At 40.9% G+C, this 21,892-nt stretch overlaps 2 protein-coding genes across 11 annotated transcripts in view; both read left to right on the forward strand.

Annotated features, from left to right (window-relative positions):
- Positions 1-7,868, forward strand: part of ank1 (ankyrin 1) — a 232,977-nt gene extending 225,109 nt beyond the window's left edge. For all 10 annotated transcript variants that reach the window (XM_062961428.1, XM_062961427.1, XM_062961431.1 and 7 more), the window contains one exon: positions 4,739-7,868. Coding sequence is in view for 1 of the 10 variants with exons in the window: in XM_062961431.1 (XP_062817501.1) it covers positions 4,739-4,765 (27 nt within the window). In the remaining 9 variants the exon portion in view is untranslated. The remainder of the gene's footprint in view (positions 1-4,738) is intronic.
- An 8,611-nt stretch (positions 7,869-16,479) lies between these two features.
- The window catches only part of nkx6-3 (NK6 homeobox 3), a 15,585-nt gene continuing 10,172 nt past the window's right edge, over positions 16,480-21,892 (forward strand). Inside the window, exon 1 of the mRNA XM_062960865.1 lies at positions 16,480-18,243. Within this exon, the coding sequence (XP_062816935.1) occupies positions 17,862-18,243 (382 nt within the window). The 5' untranslated portion in view covers positions 16,480-17,861. The remainder of the gene's footprint in view (positions 18,244-21,892) is intronic.

The following is a 21,892-nucleotide window of genomic DNA, read 5'->3' on the forward strand; positions in this document are numbered from 1 at the left end:
ACTGCATGGCAAAGCTGGTGTTTTTTCAGAGCATAAAGCTGACAGCTGATAGTGATATGGATGTGAAGCATTGCCTGGCTCACTATGTCCCCTACAGCTATACAAAAGGTACTTAGGGGCAGGAACGAGGCACTCATCCTAAAGAGCGAACCTGGAATTGAATCCCTGGGCAGCTCCATGGGTGTCTCCGTGCCCAATTGTGTCATTGTCAGTTTGTGTTGTTTCCTCTTGTCCTGGAAACCCAAAGTCTAGAAACTTACAAATAGGGCCTCCAGAGAGGCTTTCTGGCACTCCTCGCTTGCCAAATGGATGCATCCATTGGGCCTTATGGGCATGAAATATTTCTTTTGTATTGCACATCCTTATCCATGCACTCATATTTGGGCAGCCTACTTGAAATCGGTGATTACTCTCTTAAGATTCTAAACTTTTCTTTTGAGACATTGTTGTTCTTGTTGTCACAGTTGCATGGTTTGATTGCAACACTATAGAAAATGTCGGCTCAAAAAGGCAGAGAATCCTTTCCCGCTTTGCCTTCTTGCCTGTTTTGCCCCCTTTGACTTATTCCACGCTTTGCCTCTTTGTTCATTTTGCCCACTTTCTCCCTTTGTTCGCTTTTCCAGCACTATTACTGCACTATTACCGTATATACTCGAGTATAACCCGACCCAAATATAAGCCAAGGCACCTAATTTTACCACAAAAAAACTGGGAAAACATTGACTCCAGTATAAGCCGAGGGTGGTAAATTTCAGAAATAAAAACAGATACCAATAAAATTACATTAATTGAGGCATCACTAGGTTAAATGTTTTTGAATATTTACATCAAGCTCTAATTTAAGATAAGACTGTCCATCTCTGATCAAATCATCATTCTCATCTTCTTCAATGTAAATGTGCTTATGTATCCTTTTAATAACAATAGAGTAAAATAATACATGTAATAATAATAATAGTAATAATAATAAATACAGGAAAATAATACATGTAGTAATAAATAGAGTAAAATAATAAATATAGTAATAATAATAATATCAGAGTGAAATAATAAATGTATTATTAATAATAATAAAAATAGAGTAAAATAAATGTAATAGTTGCAACAATAGAGAAAAATATTAAATGCAATAATAACAATAATAATAGAGAAAAATAATAAATGTTATAGTAGCAACAATAATAGAGAAAAAGAATAAATGTAATAATACCAATAATAATAGAGAAAAATAATAAATGTACCATATATTCTCGAGTATAAACTGACCCAAATATAAGCCAACCAGGACCCTCACCCGAGTATAAGCTGAGGGGGGCTTTTTCAATCTTAGAAAAAGGGCTGAAAAACTAGGCTTATACTCGAGTATATACAATATGTCCTTTTGTAAGCTGCCCCAAGTCCCTTTTGGGAGATGGTAGCGAGATATAAATAAAGTATTATTATTATTATTGCCCTCTTGCCTGGCAAACCGGCTCCATGCCATTCAGCTGCTTGGCTCACTGCCGCTTTTCTCGCCTGCTTCGGGCGTGCATGCCACTTTAAATCCTGTGCCTGCCTCCTGCAGAATTCTGTCATGAATATTTTTAAACAAAGTTTCTTCTTATTGCAATTTCAGTGAGAGATGGTATATCAGAACTTTTACACTTTTACACCAAGAACAACATTACAGATTCTATGTAACTAAATTGGATTCACAAACAACATTGGCTAACAAACAAACAAAGGGGAATCACATGTTTACTCAACATTCACTTACCCATATAAACATTCATTCATTCTCATGCCATATATCCAAATATTACCATATTCCTTCTCCCTCCTTGGAGAAGCACCTGCTTAGGCCAGACTCCACTTACTTGCAATTATGCAATTTTTCCAGAACTCCAAAATGCCAAAATGTATCCTTTCCCTAAGAACTCCCTGCAAATGTATCATGTCTCCAAATTCACACTCCTTTCTCTTCCATTGAGAAAAGGAGGTAAGTGACCAGACTGCGTTCCATTGTAGATCTGCCACTCCAAAATCGCACCATCTCCATAAGGCATGGCAGGTGAACAGCGTTGCTGTCTGTCACATTTTTTGGATTGTAATAAGGTCTCTTATATAGCAATATTTTCTGATGTTGTCCCAAAGCTGTAAATGAATGATAGACATCTTCCCTCCTGGAACATGTTGATTCCATCTCAGTTTCCGGGCAGATGTTGACTCTTCTTGATTGGTGATAAATACACACAAATGTCTATACAATGTCGAAGAGATAAGCAAACACTATAAAGGTTCAAAACATAAAAAGAGATGTGACATGTAAAGGCCACAGAGATAGTCAGGCCTCTCTGAGTATAGAGCTATCTTCTTTCTATGTGAAAAAGATAAGCAAATACTATAAAGGTTCAAAACATAAAATGCGCTATGTAATTTAGAGCATCATGTACAAACATTATAACCTGAGAATTAACAACAATAATGAAAATAATAAGTACAGTCAACTGTTGTAATTCATAGTAGTATCTTCCAGACTGTAATGTTAAAAGGAAACTGTAATTATCAAGGCTTAAATGTGGACTAAAGTCAAAACATATCTAGTAATCACTATTTAAACAGTTTCTGAAGACTCCAATTGGATTTGGCAACCAACATAATATAAACACATTCAACCTTTAATATTGGTTAATATATCTTTTAAGACTTCACAGGTATTGAAAAGCGTATTCTAGAAAAAACCTTGACCAAAAGGTCTTTTGATTCTTTGAGATCCTGTGTTGATGACATCAAGTGTATAGAATATCTCTTGAAATTACAGTCTATTGGAAGTATGTTCTGTTTCTCAAGAGTAAAATCCCAAATCTGGGGAACAAACTATGCATTGATGTTGATTCTGAGTAGTTCCACATAGAAAGAATATAGCTCTATACTCAGAGAGGCCTGACTATTTCTGTGGCCTTTACATGTCACATCTCTTTTTATGTTTTGAACCTTTATAGTGTTTGCTTATCTTTTCTTGATTGGTGTTGGCAAATGCAAGGTTTGTGTTGACTTCCTTCTTAACATTATAAACATTTCCTTAACCTAAAGAGCTATTGTCTCTGGTTAATGTAAACATGTCGTTTTCCCCAAAAAGTTCCTTGTCACAGTTCTTACCAATGTCAGGAGTTTAGCAACTTTTAATTACAGCTCATGAGTGTAGTTAATGATTTTGTCATTGCAGACATTCACCTTTTAGAATGGTGTCTCCAAAATGGTTAGCTCTCATTCATTCAGTTCTTTCATACCCACACATATAAAATCCATATTTATCAAATCTGCACATCATATTTCATCATGAAATTTCTATGGTTTGTAGTTCAGAGAAGGGACTTTAAACAACAAACTCCAGAATTCTGCAGGAGACAGCAACAGGATTGAAAGTGGTGTGCACACCCTATGCCTACTTTATAGAAATAACAGTAATAGTAGGTGGGGCATGGGTGGCAGGAAGCGCCCATCACGACCCCCAGATTTTGATAAGGGGCTCTAACTAAGCTGCGATGCTGTGAACCATGTGTACCTTCACCTCCAAAGCCATGGTTTGTTCGAGGAGAGAGCAAAAAGCAAAGGAAGCACTGTGTTCCTTTTGAGCAGGGGTCCCCAAACTAAGGCCCGGGGGCCGGATGCGGCCCTCCAGGGTCATTTACCTGGCCCCTGCCATCATTTATAATATAATATTTTTATTTTATTTTTTTTTATTTACAGTATTTATATCCCGCCCTTCTCACCCCGAAGGGGACTCAGGGCGGATTACAATGAACACATATATGGCAAACATTCAATGCCAATAGACAAACAACATTCAGTTTTAGACAGACACAGAGGCATTTTTTAACATCTTTCCAGCTTCACGATTTCCGGCCACAGGGGGAGCTGTTGCTTCACCGTCCATTGGTGGCTGTTCTTCCTCTTCTTTTCCTCGTGAGCAGTTTTATGGTGTTGTAGATTAGTTAAATTAGCCTCCCGCATAAAGCGTCCCTAAATTTTCCCTACTTGACAGATGCAACTGTCTTTCGGGGCTGCTAGGTCAACAGCAAGCCGGTATCAGTTTATATCAGTTTTAATAATATAATATATTGTCTATACATATGATATTGATAATAATCTTATGTTATATAATATAATACTAATAGTAATACCATATAATAATATTAATTATATGTTATATATTACATATTATATAATAGTATAGTGGTATAGTTCAATATAGTAATGTATAATGCTAATATTGTGTTATGCTAATAATATAATATATTGTACGTACATACAGCTGCTCTGAGTCCCCTTCGGGGTGAGAAGGGTGGGATATAAATGTAGTAAATAAATGCAGTAAATAAATAATTAATTTTAGACTTAGGCTCGGCCAAAGTCTGACATGACTTGAAGGCACACAACAACAACAACAACAATCCTAATTAACTTGACTATCTCATTGGCCAGTAGCAGGCCCACACTTTCCACTGAAATCCTAATAGGTTTATGTTGGTTAAAATTGTTTTCATTTTTAAATATTGTATTCTTTCGTTGTTGTTGTTGCACTACAAATGAGACATGTGCAGTATGCATAGGAATTTGTTTGTATTTTTTTTCAAATGATAATTCAGCCCCTCCACAGTCTGAAGGATTGTGGACCGGCCCTCTGCTTCAAAAGTTTGGGGACCCCTGCTTTTGAGAGTCTAATCCACGCTCTTTTTCCTTCCTTTCTTCTCGCCAGGGCTTCTCCTCGACACCGACCCACTGACCTCCACCCCCCTCGTGCCCCCCACACGGCCAGGCGAGTGGAGCCGCGAGCTCAGCAGGGTGGGGCTGGCTGTCCACGATTCTTTAGGTTAATGGCATGATTTCCGCAAGGGACATAACTTTACCGTCTTATTCGCATGACCGACTGACTGCAGACGCATGAGCCTCAGTTCTTCCTCCTGAATCAGAGCCTGGACCAGGAATCCCGGGAGAGGAGGAAGCCACCGTGCCAGCGTGTGGGGGGCAGGAGAGGGGACCCCCTCCTCGACGCCTCGGCCTCCTGGGAAGGACTTTGCCGGACGGAGCTCATCTGCCATCCCACCCGCCCCGCGGGGCTCAGCCCTCCCGTCCCGCGTGGACGCCGGAGGGCTTCGGCCTGCCCTGACCCTCGCCTTCTCCCTCCTTCTTGTGTGACCTGGACAGTTGCTCAAACCTTGTGTATATGACGATATGGACAGATATCTACTATGCAAACACAAATCGGGACGATGTTCGTTCGGCAGGATTGTATTGGCTCGTCTTGAAACGCCTCTGGTCCGGAGGTGGGAAGAGCTAGGCTTGACGATAGGCAGAGCAAGTCTCCCAGGTTCATCTCTCTCTCTCTCTGACACGCATACACACACGCAGAGCGGTGCCGGTGGGTAGGAGGTACGTGGTGCAGGGGGGAGAGGTGTGGAAGGGCTAGTGCACAAACCTCTGCCCATGCACACTCAAGGCACCCGCAAGTGTGCATCGGGAACTCTTGCGCCCTCACCCTTGGGATGCTTCCGACCCCGTGGGCCCAGGACAGAGGGTGCAGGCGTGCCCGCTTCTCCCGATCCCAACTCCATCCAGCACAATCTGTGGCTCAGGAGCGTCCCAAGGGCTCTTTGATATCCAGCACAGACATGGCGAGTGCCAGCACCCCCAAGCTGAATTCTGCCCTCTCCCTGAGTCGACACTCGCAGGGGTGGTGTGATTCCGACCACCCGAGAACTTGCCACTCCTGCCAGGCCTGGCTGCCCCGTCCCTGCCTCTTGGTGCTTTGGGAAACTCCCTCTCCCGCCTCCCCGAACCCTTTCCCAGCCGCGCCAGGCCCCTGGGATGCCTGTTTTGAGCAATACGTGACTCCTCTCTCATCTTGGGGTGGAGGTATAGGAGCCCAGTTTGCTACACACACAAAACACACACACACACATGTTCTACTTTGGGCCCAGATGAGATGCAGTGTGGCACCTACTTACCGTCTTCAGCTCTTGTCCCTGGGAACCGTGCCCAGGCCGCCTCTTGCCAATCTCGGCCCCGAGTTGTCTAGGGCTGAAGAAGAGAAACAGGGGTCCCCAAAAAGCAGGGGTCCCCAAACTAAGGCCCAAGTTTCTATTATTATTATTATTATTATTATTATTATTATTATTATTATTATTATTATTATTATTATTATTAACATTGAGGCTGGGAGGCCATCTGTCAGGGGTGCTTTGCTTGTGTTTTTGGTGCACAAAGGCAGAAGGGGGTTGGACTCAATGGCCCAAGGGGTCTCTTCCAATCCTCTTTATTATTATTATTATTATTATTATTATTATTAGCACAAAGTATAACACAGCAAACAAGATAGATAATAGATAAGCTGGATTTCGTATCAGAAAATCACAAGTCGAACACTTCCCAAGTGTCTAGGACTGTGTGATGTATTTTCGGATGATGCGAGCAGATCTCAGTAGGGTGGCCTTTTGCAATTGGCAGACCGTGATTTTGTCAATGTCTATTGTTTCCAAATGCCGGCTGAGATCTTTTGGCACAGCACCCAATGTGCCCATCACCACCGGGACCACCTGCACTTGTTTCTGCCAGAGTCTTTGAAGTTCAATCTTGAGGTCCTGACAGTGGCTGAGTTTTTCCTGTTGTTGTTGTTGTTGTTATTATTATTTTATTATGACACAGCAAACAAGATAGATAAGCTGGATTTCGTATCACAAAATCACAAGTCGAACACTTCCCAAGTGTCTAGGACTGTGCCCGCAGATCCCAGCAGGGTGGCCTTTTGCAGTTGGCAGATCGTGATTTTGTCAATGTCTATTGTTTCCAAATGCCGGCTGAGATCTTTTGGCACGGCACCCAGTGTGCCGATCACCACCGGGACCACTTTTACTGGTTTCTGCCAGAGTCTTTGAAGTTCAATCTTGAGGTCCTGATAGTGTACCCATCACCACCGGGTAATAATAATAATAATAATAATAATAATAATAATAATAATAATAATAATAATAAATATTGAGGCTGGGAGGCCATCTGTCAGGGGTGCTTTGCTTGTGCTTTTGGTGCACAGAGGCAGAAGGGGTTGGACTCAATGGCCCAAGGGTCTATTATTATTATTATTATTATTATTATTATTATTATGGCTGGGAGCCCATCTGTCAGAGGTGCTTTGCTTGTTCTTTCGGTGCACAACGGCAGAAGAGGGTTGGACTCAATGGCCCAAGGGGTCTCTTCCTACCCTCTTTATTATTATTATTAATGATTATTATTGCTCAGTGGCCAACTATATAGTCCAGCCCTCCAACGGTCCAAAAGATCGTGAACTGACCCCCTGTTTAAAAAGTTTGGGGACCCCTGGACTAAAGGAAAAGGAGAACTCGTGGATGGCACGCCGGGCACCTCCCCAGAGAGAAGAGCTGTCTTGATGCAAACGTGTGGGGCGGGGGCAGAGAACACCCGGGCCCCCCTGCCCCCCATCCCACCGCCACGCCCTGACCGGCCCCCCGCCCCCCAAATTGCCGCCGTAGAACCCAGGGCGGGCCCCCCATGCTTTGGCCTCCTGTAGCGCGTAGGAACATGAGCTGTGATCTGCGCCCCGTCCTTTGCCTGCCTGCCGGGTGCTGCTTTGCCCGCTGATCTCTAGTAGGAGCTGTAGGGGAGGGCCATGCCTAGAGAATGCCGCCGTCTGCACTCTAGATGCTTTTTAGAAGTTTTGAAATTACTTTTAGTTCCTTTTTTATTGGTATGAGAATTTTGAGCCTTTTGGCTCCTCCCCGGTCCCCCCTCCTCCATCTCTCACCCCGATGTATAGACCATCCTCCCTTGCCCACCAGCTACCAGAATCCAAATTAATAAATAAACAAACACCACTCTTGGTTGCGTCCGTCTTTCTTTTTTGACTGTGTAAAACACTCATGTCAGACTACAAAGAGAATATTAAAACCTCAAAAATCAGAACAGTAAATAAGAAGCAACACTGAAAACAGAAGAGTTCCAGGGGCAGTTAATGACTCTGAACAAAGGATGCCCCAGGCAGGAAAAGCTAGGAGATGAAGCTATTCAGTGCTAATTAAGGTGGTGTTGTATGTCTTTCGAGCTGTGTGGCCATGTTCCAGAAGTATTCTCTCCTGATGTTTCGCCCACATCTATGGCACATCTATGGTTGCCTCTGAGGATGCCTGCCATAGATGTGGGCAAAACGTCAGGAGAGAATGCTTCTGGAACATGGCCACACAGCTCGAAAGACATACAACAACCCTGTGATCCCAGCCATGAAAGCCTTCGACAACACATTGGAGACAGAGATGCTGTGTATCTAATGGTTAAGTCTTTAAGGTGCCAACCAAGTTTGGATAATAAAGGCTGGCACCTTAAAGATTTAACCATTGGATACAGCATATTACGGTAGAGTCTCGCTTATCCAACCTTCGCTTATCCAACATTCAGGATTATCCAATGCAGTCTGCCTCCCGCCCAATCCACAGCTGTTTCCTTAGACAGCAAGAACTGAACTTTTTATGGATTTAATTTCCAACAGTGTTGTTACTGCAAGTTCATTTTATGCAATCCCAGGTTCAAATCCCGGGACTGGAATGAGCGCCCGCTGTTAGCTCCAGGTTCTGCCAACCTACCAGTAGCAGTTTGAAAACATGCCAATGTGAGTAGATCAATGGGTACCGCTCCGGTGGGAAGGTAATGGCGCTCCATGCAGTCATGCCAGCCACATGACCTTGGAGGTGTCTATGGACAACGCGGGCTCTTCAGCTTAGAAATGGAGATGAGCACCAACCCCCAGAATCGGACACGACTGGACTTAACGTCAGGGGAAATGTGAGTAGATCAATAGATATCGCTCTGGTGGGAAGGTAACGGCGCTCCATGCAGTCATGACACCTCCACATGACTTTGGAGGTGTCTATGGACAACGCGGGCTCTTCGGCTTAGAAATGGAGATGAGCACCAACCCCCAGAGTCAGACATGACTGGACTTAATGTCAGGGGAAACCTTTACCTTTTAACAACTATCATGTCGGACGACACAGAAAAGCCATGGAAATCCACAAGCATGTGGACAACTTCAACAGAAAGGAGGAAACCATGAAAATGAACAAAATCTGGCTACCAGTATTAAAAAACTCAAAAATCAGAAGCAACACTCTGCAAACAGAGGAGTTCCAGACATGGGAACCAGGGGCAGCTAATGACTCTGAACAAAGGATGCCCCCAGGCAGGAAAAGCTAGGAGATGAAGCTATTCGATGCTAATTGAGGTGATTAACTACAACATTCACACTGGCCTCCAACTGACAAAGAGTTCTTCTCCCACCCTGGACTTTCCACAGATATATATATATGAACCTTCCTTGCTTAGTTTCTCCATACCTCACAACCTCTGAGGATGCCTACCCTAGGTGTAGGCGAAACGTCAGGAGAAAATACTGGAACATGGCCATACAGCCCGGAAAACATACAACAACCCTGTGATCCCAGCCATGAAAGCCTTCGACAACACATTGGAGACAGAGATGCTGTGTATCTAATGGTTAAGTCTTTAAGGTGCCAACCAAGTTTGGATAATAAAGGCTGGCACCTTAAAGATTTAACCATTGGATACAGCATATTACGGTAGAGTCTTGCTTATCCAACCTTTGCTTATCCAACGTTCTGGATTATCCAACGCAGTCTGCCTCCCGCCCAGATCCACAGCTGTTTCCTTAGACAGCAAGAACTGAACTTTTTATGGATTTAATTTCCAACAATGTTGTTACTGCAAGTTCATTTTATGCAATCCCAGGTTCAAATCCCGGGACTGGAATGAGCGCCTGCTGTTAGCCCCAGCTCCTGCCAACCTAGCAGTTTGAAAACATGACAATGTGAGTAGATCAATAGGTACCGCTCCGGCGGGAAGGTACGGCGCTCCATGCAGTCATGCTGGCCACATGACCTTGGAGGTGTCTACGGACAACGCCGGCTCTTCGGCTTAGAAATGGAGATGAGCACCAACCCCCAGAGTCAGACATGACTGGACTTAACGTCAGGGGAGAACCTTTACCAACCTAATCCAATAATATACACTATAAAACAGTAATTTCTATATATGCTATTGTCATAGAACATTCAATGTATAGCCAAGGACGATATAGATTCAAAATATACTAAATGCTTCAAAAAAACAGGTCTCTACACCAAAATATAATCACTGTGTTACCAACACATACACATTCATAGAAAGTTTGTGAGTCCAATGACCACCAGAGTTCATGTTCCACATGGAGGACTGTATAAATCACTAATAGTGAGTCCAAATCTAAATGTCCAAGTTAGTGAATCCTTTTTTTTTAAATCCAATGTTTTAAACACATTCAAGGTTTGTCACCATCCACGACCTGTTTCGACTGTGTAGTCTTCCTCAGGTGGTAGTTTATGAAGGTATGGAAAACCTAGAGTAGTCAATTTTCCCATGTAACACGTTCTTTGAGTAAATAAATTCAATGTGTCAGTATCAACGACGGAGTGGACCTACAGGGAATACATACGAGTGGTCGTTGATACTGACACATTGAATTTATTTCCTTAGAGAGCAAGAACTGAATTTTTTTATGGATTTAATTTCCAACAATGTTGTTACTGCAAGTTCATTTTATGCAATCCCAGGTTCAAATCCCGGGACTGGAATGAGTGTTAGCCCCAGATCCTGGCAACCTAGCAGTTCAAAAACATGCAAATGTGAGTAGATCAATAGGTACCGCTCCGGCAGGAAGGTACGGCGCTCCATGCAGTCATGCCAGCCACATGACTTGGAGATGTCTATGGACAACGGTCTTTGGTTTAGAAATGGAGATGAGCACCAACCCCCAGAGTCCGGCACGTAAACAATCAGACCTTGAAACTGAAAGGCTATTCAATGCTAATCAAGGTGGCCAATTCAAACATTCATGCCTGCCTCAGACAGACAAGTGTTCTTTCTCCCATCTTAAATATTCCACAGATAAATAAACCTCGGTTGCATAATTTCCAACATACTGTATATACTCGAGTATAAGCCGACCCGAATATAAGCCGAGGCACCTAATTTTACCACACAAAAAACTGGAAAACATTGACTCCAGTATAAGCCGAGATACCGATAAAATTACATTAATTGAGGCATCAGTAGTTTAAAAGTTTGAATCTTTACATCAAATTGTAATTTAAGATATGACTGTCCAACTCTGATTAAATCATTATTTTCATCTCCTTCAATGTAAATGTGCTTCTGTATCCTTTTAATAATAGAGTGAAATAATAAATGTAATAATAATAATAATAATAAATGACATAAAATAATAAATGTATTAATAATAATAAAAATAGAGTAAAATAAATGTAAAAGTAACAATAATAGAGTAAATTAATAAATGTAGTAATAATAATTAATAGAGTAAAATAATAAATGTAACAATACCAATAATAATAGAGAAAAATAATAAATATACCATATATAGTTGAGTATAAGCCGACCTGAATATAAGCCCACCAGGACCCTCACCCAAGTACAATAGAATTGGATAACAAGGAGAGATTAAGGAAAAGCCTATTCAACTGTATAAGCCGAGGAGGGTTTTTTCCGTCCTAAAAAAGGGCTAAAAAACTAGGCTTATATTCGAGTATATACAGTACAGTAGAGTCTCACTTATCCAACATAAACGGGCCAGCAGAATGTTGGATAAGCGAATATGTTGGATAATAAGGAGGGATTAAGGAAAAGCCTATTACACATCAAATTAGGTTATGATTTTACAAATTAAGCACCAAAACATCATGTTAGACAACAAATTTGACAGAAAAAGTAGTTCAATATGCAGTAATGTTATGTCGTAATTACTGTATTTACTAATTTAGCACCAAAATATCACAATGTATTGAAAACATTCACTACAAAAATGCGATGGATAATCCAGAACGTTGGATAAACGAGTGTTGGATAAGTGAGACTCTACTGTATTTACGAATTTAGCACCAAAGTATCACGATATATTGAAAACGTTGACTACAAAAATGCGTTGGATAATCCAGCATGTTGGATAAGTAAATGTTGGATAAGTGAGACTCTACTGTATTTACGAATTTAGCACCAAAGTATCATGATATATTGAAAACGTTGACTACAAAAATGCGTTGGATAATCCAGAATGTTGGATAAGCAAATGTTGGATAAGTGAGACTCTACCGTATTTACGAATTTAGCACCAAAGTATCACGATATATTGAAAACGTTGACTACAAAAATGCGTTGGATAATCCAGCATGTTGGATAAGCAAATGTTGGATAAGTGAGACTCTACCGTATTTACGAATTTAGCACCAAAGTATCACGATATATTGAAAACGTTGACTACAAAAATGCGTTGGATAATCCAGAATGTTGGATAAGTAAATGTTGGATAAGTGAGACTCTACCGTATTTACGAATTTAGCACCAAAGTATCACGATATATTGAAAACGTTGACTACAAAAATGCGTTGGATAATCCAGAACGTTGGATAAACGAGTGTTGGATAAGTGAGACTCTACTGTATTTACTAATTTAGCACCAAAATATCACAATGTATTGAAAACATTGACTACAAAAATGCGTTGGATAATCCAGAATGTTGGATAAGCAAATGTTGGATAAGTGAGACTCTACTGTATAAGCCGAGGAGGGTTTTTTTCCGTCCTAAAAAAGGGCTGAAAAACTAGGCTTATATTCGAGTATATACAGTACTTCACAACCTCTGAGGATGCCTGCCATATATGTAGGTGAAACGTCAGGAGAGAATACAGCCCGGAAAACTCACAGCAACCCACAACCTTTTGTACTTGATGTAAATCTATGGAAGTGAAAAGTAATTACGTGTATCTTCTGGCACCACCAGCCTTTGTTTGCCTTGGACAAATTTAGAGAAGATACACAGGAGATACATGTCATTACATTGGACTTGATCACACAGAGGTGACAAACCAGCATAGAAATGGGACCATCAGTCCTGATCAAATGATTATTTATGATATCCATTGCTCTCTGTAATAAAGCCATCCCAGATACTGACAGGCCAGACACATGGGCCGAGGATTTACCTTGTGCAATGAAATGAAAACAATTGTAACCAACATATCAGGATTTCAATGGGAAGTGTGGGCCTGCTTCTGGCCAATGAGATAGTCAAGTTAATTAGGATTGTTGTTGTTGTTGTTGTTGTTGTGTGCCTTCAAGTCATTTCAGACTTTGGGTGAGCCTAAGTCTAAAATTATTTATTTATTCATTTACTACATTTATTGTCTACATTTATATCCCGCACTTCTCACCCCGAAGGGGACTCAGAGCAGCTGTATGTACATACAATATATTATTAGCATAGCACAATATTAGCATTATATATTACTACTAGCTGTCCCCGGCCACGCGTTGCTGTGGCAAAGTGGTGGTGGTATTGGTTAAAAATTGTTGTGTAATTTTTATTTGACGTTATTTGCCATTTTTTATTAATTTTATTGTAAGTTATATTTTTATTTATTATATTTTATTATTTTCTTGTATTATTTTTAGTTATTTTCTGTTATTATGGTATTTTATTGTATTAATTTTTTAGTGTTTTTTATTATTTTTTATTGGGTTGCTAGGAGACCAAGTTGGAGGAGCTTAGCCTTCTAACTGGCAGCAATTGGATAAAAGCAATTATTCCTCTCTCTCTAATTAGGACTTTATTTTTCTTTTCTTTTTGTTGTATCAACCTAGAGGCGTGGATGATGGGTTGTGTTGTCAAATTTCGAGGTTGGGGGGCCTGTAGTTTTGTTGTTTTGTGGGTTGCCGTGATGCCATCACTCTTTTATATATATAGATATTGAACTATACCACTATACTGTAATATTATACGTAATATATAACATACAGTGGGGGGCCCTGATGGCACAGTGTGTTAAAGCACTGAGCTGCTGAACTTGTGGACCAAAAGGTCCCAGGTTGAAATCCCGGGAGTGGAATGAGCACCCGCTGTTAGCCCCAGCTCTTGCCAACCTAGCAGTTCGAAAACATGCAAATGTGAGTAGATCAATAGGTACCGCTCCGGCGGGAAGTTAAAGGTACTCCATGCAGTCATGCCAGTGGCCACATGACCTTGGAGGTGTCTATGGACAAGGAAAGCTCTTCGGCTTATAAATGGAGATGAGCACCAACCCCCAGAGTCTGTCACGACTGGACTTAACGTCAGGGGAAACCTTTTTATAACATATAATTAATATTATTATATGGTATTATTATTAGTATTATATTGTATAACATTATAATATTATTATAAAATATAATTTTATATTATTTAAAATAATATAAAAATATTATATTATAAAACTGATGGCGGGGGCCAGGTAAATGACCTCGGAGGGCCGCATCCGGCCCCCGGCCCTTAGTTTGGGGACCCCTGACTTATGCCACTTAATGGGAAACGTGTTGCACTTCAAGGCTGAGATTCACCTCTTTACTTAACTCACACTCTAGTCCCAGGTACAATAGCAAAACAGTTTATTGAAGACTATATATCGCTCACAAAAGGCAGTACCTCTGTTTGATTGATTTGAGAGCCATCTCAAAACTCAGGAGGCTTTCTTACAACTGATCTTAAGCCAACTGCTTACCGTATATACTCGAGTATAACCCGACCCGAATATAAGCCGAGGTACCTAATTTTACCACAAAACAAACTGGGAAAACATTGACTCCAGTATAAGCCGAGGGTGGTGAGATTCAGAAATAAAAACAGATACCAATAAAATTTCTTCATACCTCAGAACCTCTGAGGATGCCTGCCATAGATGTGGGCAAAATGTCAGGAGAGAATGCTTCTGGAACATAGCCATACAGCCCGGAAAACATACAACAACCCTGTGATCCCGGCCATGAAAGCCTTCGACAAAACTTTGAAAAGTTTCCATGAGCAAATGGTTTTTAAAAAACAAACATATATTTGTTTGGCATTATCCATTTATTATATACAGTCGAGTCTCACTTATCCAACATTCACTTACCCAACGTTCTGGATTATCCAACGCAATTTTGTAGTCAATGTTTTCAATATATCATGATATTTTGGCGCTATATTCGTAAATACAGTACATAACATTACTGTGTATTGAACTACTTTTTCTGTCAAATGTGTTGTATAACATGATGTTTTGGTGCTTAATTTGTAAAATCATAACCTAATTTGATGTTTAATAGGCTTTTCCTTAATGCCTCCTTATTATCCAACATATTCACTTATCCAACGTTCTGCCGGCCCGTTTATGTTGGATAAGTGAGACTCTACTGTATATATATTTTAGTTTAAGTGTGAGTTTTCACTGCATTTCTTAATTTAATAGCTGAGTTTCAAGTCTATTTTTTAAGAAGTCAGCCACTTTAGTTTCATACAAACCCAATAATATTAAGGATTATAGGCTTAAATGCATTGCCTGGTCCTGACCCCAATGGAGTCACAAAACATTGGTCAACAGTAAAATGCAACTTATTTACACAATTCTGTTAGCAACAAAACATACAACAACCCTGTGATCCCGGCCATGAAAGCCTTCGACAAAACTTTGAAAAGTTTCCATGAGCAAATGGTTTTTTTTAAAAAAACATATATTTGTTTGGCATTATCCATTCATTATATTTATTTTTTTGAGTTTAAGGGTGAGTTTTCACTGCATTTCTTAATTTAATAGCTTATGACACAGCAAACAAGATAGATATGCTGGATTTCATATCACAAAATCACAAGTCGAACACTTCCCAAGTGTCTAGGACTGTGTGATGTATTATTATTATTATTATTATTATTATTATTATTATTATTATTATTATTATTATTTTATTATGACACAATAAACAAGATAGATAAGCTGGATTTCGTATCACAAAATCACAAGTCAAACACTTCCCAAGTGTCTAGGACTGTGTGATGTATTATTATTATTATTATTATTATTATTATTATTATTATTATTATTATTTTATTATGACACAGTAAACAAGCTAGATAAGCTGGATTTCGTATCACAAAATCACAAGTCAAACACTTCCCAAGTGTCTAGGACTGTGTGATGTATTATTATTATTATTATTATTATTATTATTATTATTATTATTATTATTATTTTATTATGACACAGTAAACAAGATATATAAGCTGGATTTCGTATCACAAAATCACAAGTCGAACACTTCCCAAGTGTTTAGGACTGTGTGATGTATTATTATTATTATTATTATTATTATTATTATTATTATTATTATTATTTTATTATGACACAGCAAACAAGATATATAAGCTGGATTTCGTATCACAAAATCACAAGTCGAACACTTCCCAAGTGTCTAGGACTGTGTGATGTATTATTATTATTATTATTATTATTATTATTATTATTATTATTATTATTATTTTATTATGACACAGTAAACAAGATATATAAGCTGGATTTCGTATCACAAAATCACAAGTCGAACACTTCCCAAGTGTCTAGGACAGTGTGATGTATTATTATTATTATTATTATTATTATTATTATTATTATTATTATTATTATTTTATTATGACACAGCAAACAAGATAGATAAGCTGGATTTCGTATCACAAAATCACAAGTCGAACACTTCCCAAGTGTCTAGGACTGTGTGATGTATTATTATTATTATTATTATTATTTTATTATGACACAGCAAACAAGATAGATAAGCTGGATTTCGTATCACAAAATCACAAGTCGAACACTTCCCAAGTGTTTAGGACTGTGTGATGTATTATTATTATTATTATTATTATTATTATTATTATTATTATTATTATTGACACAACGACATTGTATGACACAGCAAACAAGATAGATATGCTGGATTTCGTTTCACAAAATCACAAGTCGAACACTTCCCAAGTGTCTAGGACTGTGTGATGTATTTTCGGATGATGCGTGCAGATCCCTGTAAGGTGGCCTTTTGCAGTTGGCAGATCGTAATTTTGTCAATGTCTATTGTTTCCAAATGCCGGCTGAGATCTTTTGGCACGGCACCCAGTGTGTTTATTATTATTATTATTATTACACAATTCTGTTAGCAACAAAATATACAACAACCTTGTGATCCCGGCCATGAAAGCCTTCGACAACACATCTTTTCATGAGACCTTCCCAGTGGATTGATAAGCATCCTATTTGCTTCTCTCTTTCCTAAGCACATCAGTTTGTGAAGCGACTGCCTCGTCCAGTTTTCCCGTCCAAGTTCCTTCCCATATCCAATCCATCTACTACAATGCTGCGGAGTTGCATTCTCAGTCTCTCGCTTAAACACACGCGCAAGCAAGCAAGCATACATATATGCACACCCCTCCTGCTCCGTAATCCATCACACATCCAAGGCAATGGCAGGCTCCGTCTTTTCACTCCAGCGCCACCCAAGCGTTAAGGTTCTGGTGTTGACCGTCGATCTCTCAAAGGGCAATTTGTCTGGGAGCAGCCAATCCAGGTCCTGCCCTGGGCCGGCCCAATGAGCGGCACGGGACCCAGAGCGCCAGCCTATCCAAGGCCCGGCATTCTAATCAGCCCCATCTTTAACCGGAGGAAATGTAGCTCCTCTTGAAGTTAAACTTGGTGGCTGGTCAGTCTTGGATTCAGTCTCGTTGGGCATGGGGACATACGCGAGCCAGGCATCTAATGCACTTGCGCTACGGTTTGCCTTGGCCAACGTTGTCGCCCAGCGGTGCCATCGGAGAGGCTCGTTCTGAAACAAGACAACCACTGTGGTTTCAAGAGCATGGCACTGCCAACGTACTGAAAGTCTAGTCTATCTGAAGAAATAATTTCTCCCCACGATGGACTCCAATCTGCAGGGGACGTTCCTGCTCAACAATGCTTCTCTCGCCTCTTTCCCGGAAGTCAAAGCACCCATGTGCCAGTATTCGGTGCAAAACTCCTTCTACAAGCTCAGCCCCTCGGGACTCAGTGCCCAGCTGGCAGCCGGCACACCGCACGGCATCAGCGACATCCTGAGCAGGCCTCTGGCTGCGCCAAACAGCACCCTCCTGCCTGGCTATTCCCATGTCGGGGGATTCAACGGATTGGGAACCCAGAGCATTTATTATGGGTCCCAAGTCGGGAACTTCTCCAAAGCCGGGAGCGAATACGTCGCCAGGGGTCGGAGCTGCTGGGCGGATACGGGACAGGAGTGGCACGGAGGACGGCCGTGTAGCAACTGTAAGTAGTAGCCAACGAGCCACGGGCTGCAGACTGGAAGTGGGAGGCATTGACATATACTTATCCACTTATCCAAGACTCGTTCTAGATTATCCAAGGCATTCTTTTAGTTAATGTTTTCAATAGTAAAGGTTTTCCCCTAACGTTAAGTCCAATCGTGTCCAACTCTGGGGGTTGGTGCTCATCTCCATTTCTAAGCCAAAGAGCCGGCGTTGTCCGTAGACACCTCTAAGGTCATGTGGCTATTGGCATGACTGCATGGAGCGCTGTTACCTTCCCACCGGAGCGGTACCTATTGATCTACTCACATTTCCCTTGATGTTAAGTCCAGTCGTGTCTGACCCTGGGGGTTGGTGCTCATCTCCATTTCTAAGCCAAAGAGCCGGCGTTGTCCGTAGACACCTCTAAGGTCATGTGGCCATTCGCATGACTGCATGGAGCGCTGTTACCTTCCCACCGGAGCAGTACCTATTGATCTACTCACATTTCCCCTGATGTTAAGTTCAGTCGTGACCAACTGGGGGTTGGTGCTCATCTCCATTTCTAAGCCAAAGAGCCGGCGTTGTCCATATACACCTCCAAGGTCATGTGGCCAGCATTACTGCATGGAGCACCGTTACCTTCCCACCGGAGCAATACCTATTGATCTACTCACATTTCCCCTGACGTTAAGTCCAGTCGTGACCGACTCTGGGGGTTGGTGCTCATCTCCACTTCTAAGCCGAAGAGCCGGCGTTGTCCGTAGACACCTCCAAGGTCATGTGGCCATAGGCATGACTGCATGGAGCGCCCTTACCTTCCCTATTGATCTACTCACATTTGCATGTTTTCGAACTGCTAGGTTGGCAGGAGGGTTTTCAATGTTTTCAATATATCATGATATTTTGGTGCTAAATTAGTAAATACGGTAATTAAAAGGTAAAGGTTTCCCTGATGTTAAATCCAATCGTAGAAGCCCCGGTGGCGAAGTGTGTTAAAGCACTGAGCTGCTGAACTTGCGGACTAAAAGGTCCCAGGTTCAAATCCCAGGAGCGGAGTGAGCGGCCGCTATTAGCCCCAGCTTCTGCCAGCCTAGCAGTTCGAAAACATGCCAATGTGAGTAGATCAATAGGTACCGCTCCAGCGGGAAGGTAACGGCCACATAACCTTGGAGGTGTCTATGGACAACGCCGGCTCTTCGGCTTAGAAATGGAGATGAGCACCAAACCCCCAGAGTCAGACATGACTGGACTTAACGTTTACCTTTACCTTTACCTAAGTCCAGTTGTGTCCGACTCTGAGGGTTGGTGCTCATCTCCATTTCTAAGCCGAAGAGCCGGCGTTGTCCGTAGACTCCTCCAAGGTCATGTGGCTGGCATGACTGCACGGAGCGCCGTTACCTTCCCGCCGGAGCGGTACCTATTGATCTACTCACATTGGCATGTTTTCGAACTGCTAGGTTGGCAGGAGCTGGGGCTAACAGAGGAAGCTCACCCCACTCCCCGGACTTGAACTTCCGAAAGTTCAGCAGCTCAGCACTTTAACACAAATACAAAATACAAAAATACAGTAATTATAACATAACATTACTGCGTATTGAACTACTTTTTCTGTCAAATTTGTTGTATAGCATGATGTTTTGGTGCTTAATTTGTGAAATCATAACCTAATTTGAGGTTTAATAGGCTTTTCCTTAGTCCCTCCTTATTATCCAAGATATTTGCTTATCCAAGCTTCTGCCGGCCCGTTTAACTTGGAAAAGTGAGACTCTACTGTATATCTAGCAGACCTGCAGGAGAGGAGTTTTGTTGTTTTTGAGCGATGAAAGGAACCTGCCTTGTCCCAAAATATGGGAAGAGGTTGCATTTATCCCTGTGCTATTGAAGAACGTGGTGCCTTATTGAGCCATTTGGAGAAGCCTCTATCTCTAGGTGCCTACAATCTGAATTGCAAACAGCAAGGAAAAAAAGATGAAAAGTCATAAAAGTGGAAGTGGCCAGAAGCGCTATCTAGTCCAAAGGGTGTGAAAGGAATCAATATTTGCAAATGCAAATATTGGGGGTCAATGGAAATTGGAAAAGGATTGTTTTTTCCCGACAAGCCTTCGACCATATCTAGGTTCTTTTCAAATACATACGAGGATTTTGAGATTCTCCATCAAGCACTTTACAAGTCTGAGATCAAATATTGCTTTTTATCTGTTTTTTGCCGTTGTAAATTATGATATTGCGATGTTACGTTTGCTGTTTATTGTTTATGTTTTGTTTCGGCACTTTTTGTATTTTGCATGTTATGCCCTGAGTGCTTTGCATCCCTCTGGGAGATGGTGACAGGGTACAAATAAAATATTATTATTGTTGTTGTTGTTGTTGTTGTGAGGACAGGGAGAGGTAACTGTGATATCTTGTTGTTATTGAGAAGTCTTCCCCAACCTGAAGCCTCCCAGATGTATTGTATAACAAGTCCCAGCATCCGAAGCTGCCGGTGGTTGATAGGCACTGTAGTCCAACACATCTGGATGGTTTTGGGCTGAGAAAGGCGGCAACACAGAGCTTTGGTATGTATGTTCCAAAACTTGATTCGAATGTTCCCTGCCATGTTCCAGAAGCATTCTCTCCTGACATTTTGCCCATATGTATATCAATAGGTACCACTTCGGCGAGAAGGAAACTGCACTCCATGCAGTCATGATGGTTCAGTTTGAGGGATCTAGATATCGTATTTGCTTTTTAAAACCTGGAAACACTGTTGGTATAGAGGGCAGGGAAATGAGGTTGTGGATCAGAGTTTTTAGTTTAAGATCCGGTTTGATTCATCACTTAGCTCAGGATGCATTATATACTGTATATACTCGAGTATAAGCCTAGTTTTTCAGCCCTTTTTTTAAGACTGAAAAAGCCCCCCCTCGGCTTATACTCAGGTGAGGATCCTGGTTGGCTTATATTTGGGTCAGCTTATACTCAAGAATATATGGTACATTTATTATTTTTCTCTATTATTATTGGTATTATTACATTTAATATTTTTCTCTATTATTGTTGCTACTATTACATTTATTTTACTCTATTTTATTATTAATACATTTATTATTTCACTCTGATCTTATTAATTATTATTATTATTGCATTTATTATTTTACTCTATTATTACATGTATTATTTTCCTGTATTATTTATTATTATTATTATTATTATTATTATTATTATTATTATTATATGTATTATTTTACTCTGGTGGCAAAGTGTATTAAAGCACTGAGATGCTGAACTTGCAGACCGAAAGGTCCCTGGTTCAAATTCCGGGAGCGGAGTGAGCACCCGCTGTTAGCCCCAGCTTCTGCCAACCTAGCAATTTGAAAACATACCAATGTGAGTAGATCAGTAGGTACCGCTCCGGCGGGAAGGTAACAGCACTCCATGCAGTCATGCCGGCCACATGACCTTGGAGGTGTCTACGGACAACACCGGCTCTTCGGCTTAGAAATGGAGATGAGCACCAAACCCCAGAGTCAGGCATGACTGGACTTAACATCAGGGGAAACCTTTACCTTTACTTACTTATACTCGAGAATATATGGTACATTTATGATTTTTCTCTATTATTATTGGTATTATTACATTTATTATTTTTCTCTATTATTGCTGCTACTATTACATTTATTTTATTCTAT

This window comes from Anolis carolinensis, unplaced genomic scaffold (assembly GCF_035594765.1).
Source record: "Anolis carolinensis isolate JA03-04 unplaced genomic scaffold, rAnoCar3.1.pri scaffold_8, whole genome shotgun sequence".
NCBI classification, from domain to species: Eukaryota; Metazoa; Chordata; class Lepidosauria; order Squamata; family Dactyloidae; genus Anolis; species Anolis carolinensis.